A 1,208-nucleotide genomic window follows, 5' to 3' on the forward strand; every position below is an offset into this window, starting at 1 on the left:
AAAAAAAAAAAAAAAAAGAGTACCCTTTTGTTGCTGCTCTCCCTTGTTTCATTGTCCACGCTTGCTACTGTATTTTTGAAGGCTTACTTAGCCCCAGATAACATTTCCAGTAAAAATAATAGTGATGGCAGACATGTGTACTACTCACCACACGCTCTGCATCTGTGACTTGGTACGTCTCACAGTGGCCACCAGAGGCCGTTGCCGTGCTTGTTTCCATGTTAACGCCGAGGCTGGCTCCCTGGGGACCCCATGCCACAGCACCTCTCAGGAGGGGGATGCCAGGAGGTACGCGTCTCCGTGAAGCCTGACCCTGACGGTCCTGTCTGTCTCTGCAGTATGAACGGTGCCTTAGCGTTTGTGGACACTTCGGACTGCACGGTCATGAACATCGCAGAGCACTACATGGCTTCTGACGTCGAGTGGGATCCCACCGGGCGCTACGTCGTCACCTCTGTGTCCTGGTGGAGCCATAAGGTGCAGGCCCGTGGGGCATAGCTTTGGCTGTGGATAGAAGCAGGGATTGCCGGCTGGCTGCTGACTCTGGTGCTGTCCTGGGACCTTGGGGAAGGGGCACCAAGCCTCTGTGTTTAACAGAAGCCTTGGCTGGTGTTCGTGGCAGGAGGAGGAGGATTCTGGGTTGTAGAAGAGGTGGCGCCAAGTGCAGGAGCAGCTCCCGCTCATGGTTGCAGGGCGGGTGGGGGTCTTACCCTGGGCCTGGGGACCCTTGAAAGGGAGTGAGAATGTGTCATACACAAGTGTTTTCCTGCAAAGAGGAGTCATTTCCTTTGAAGTCTGAACAAAGTTCCATAACTGCAGACATTAAGATCTCTTTGGGGTCATTGGTTGAGTCCAGCTGCCGCGTTGCCCACAACTCTTATTCCAAAACTGCTGGTTAAGTTTGTCGAGGACTTTCAGTATTTAATGACTTGTAAAACATTGGTGGAGGTATTGACACTTGAACCAGTCCATGCAAATAGAGCCTGTGAGACCAAACTCGGGTAATTTTGTTTAATGAGATACAGAACTTTTAGGAGTATCAACTTCCCAAATACGACTACAAGTGTCTAGAGTTAGAAATCTTCACATTGGGGCCGGGCGCGGTGGCTCAAGCCTGTAATCCCAGCACTTTGGGAGGCTGAGACGGGTGGATTGAGACCATCCTGGCTAACACGGTGAAACCCCGTCTCTACTAAAAAAATACAAAA

General features: G+C 51.2%; 1 protein-coding gene across 1 annotated transcript in view; it reads left to right on the forward strand.

The window, feature by feature from the left end:
• EIF3B (eukaryotic translation initiation factor 3, subunit B) overlaps positions 1-1,208 on the forward strand; it is a 26,055-nt gene that overhangs the window by 20,342 nt on the left and 4,505 nt on the right. Inside the window, exon 14 of the mRNA XM_011956966.1 lies at positions 339-477. Within this exon, the coding sequence (XP_011812356.1) occupies positions 339-477 (139 nt within the window). The remainder of the gene's footprint in view (positions 1-338; positions 478-1,208) is intronic.

The sequence above is a fragment of the Colobus angolensis genome, unplaced genomic scaffold, assembly GCF_000951035.1.
Source record: "Colobus angolensis palliatus isolate OR3802 unplaced genomic scaffold, Cang.pa_1.0 Scaffold43, whole genome shotgun sequence".
Taxonomy (NCBI): Eukaryota; Metazoa; Chordata; class Mammalia; order Primates; family Cercopithecidae; genus Colobus; species Colobus angolensis.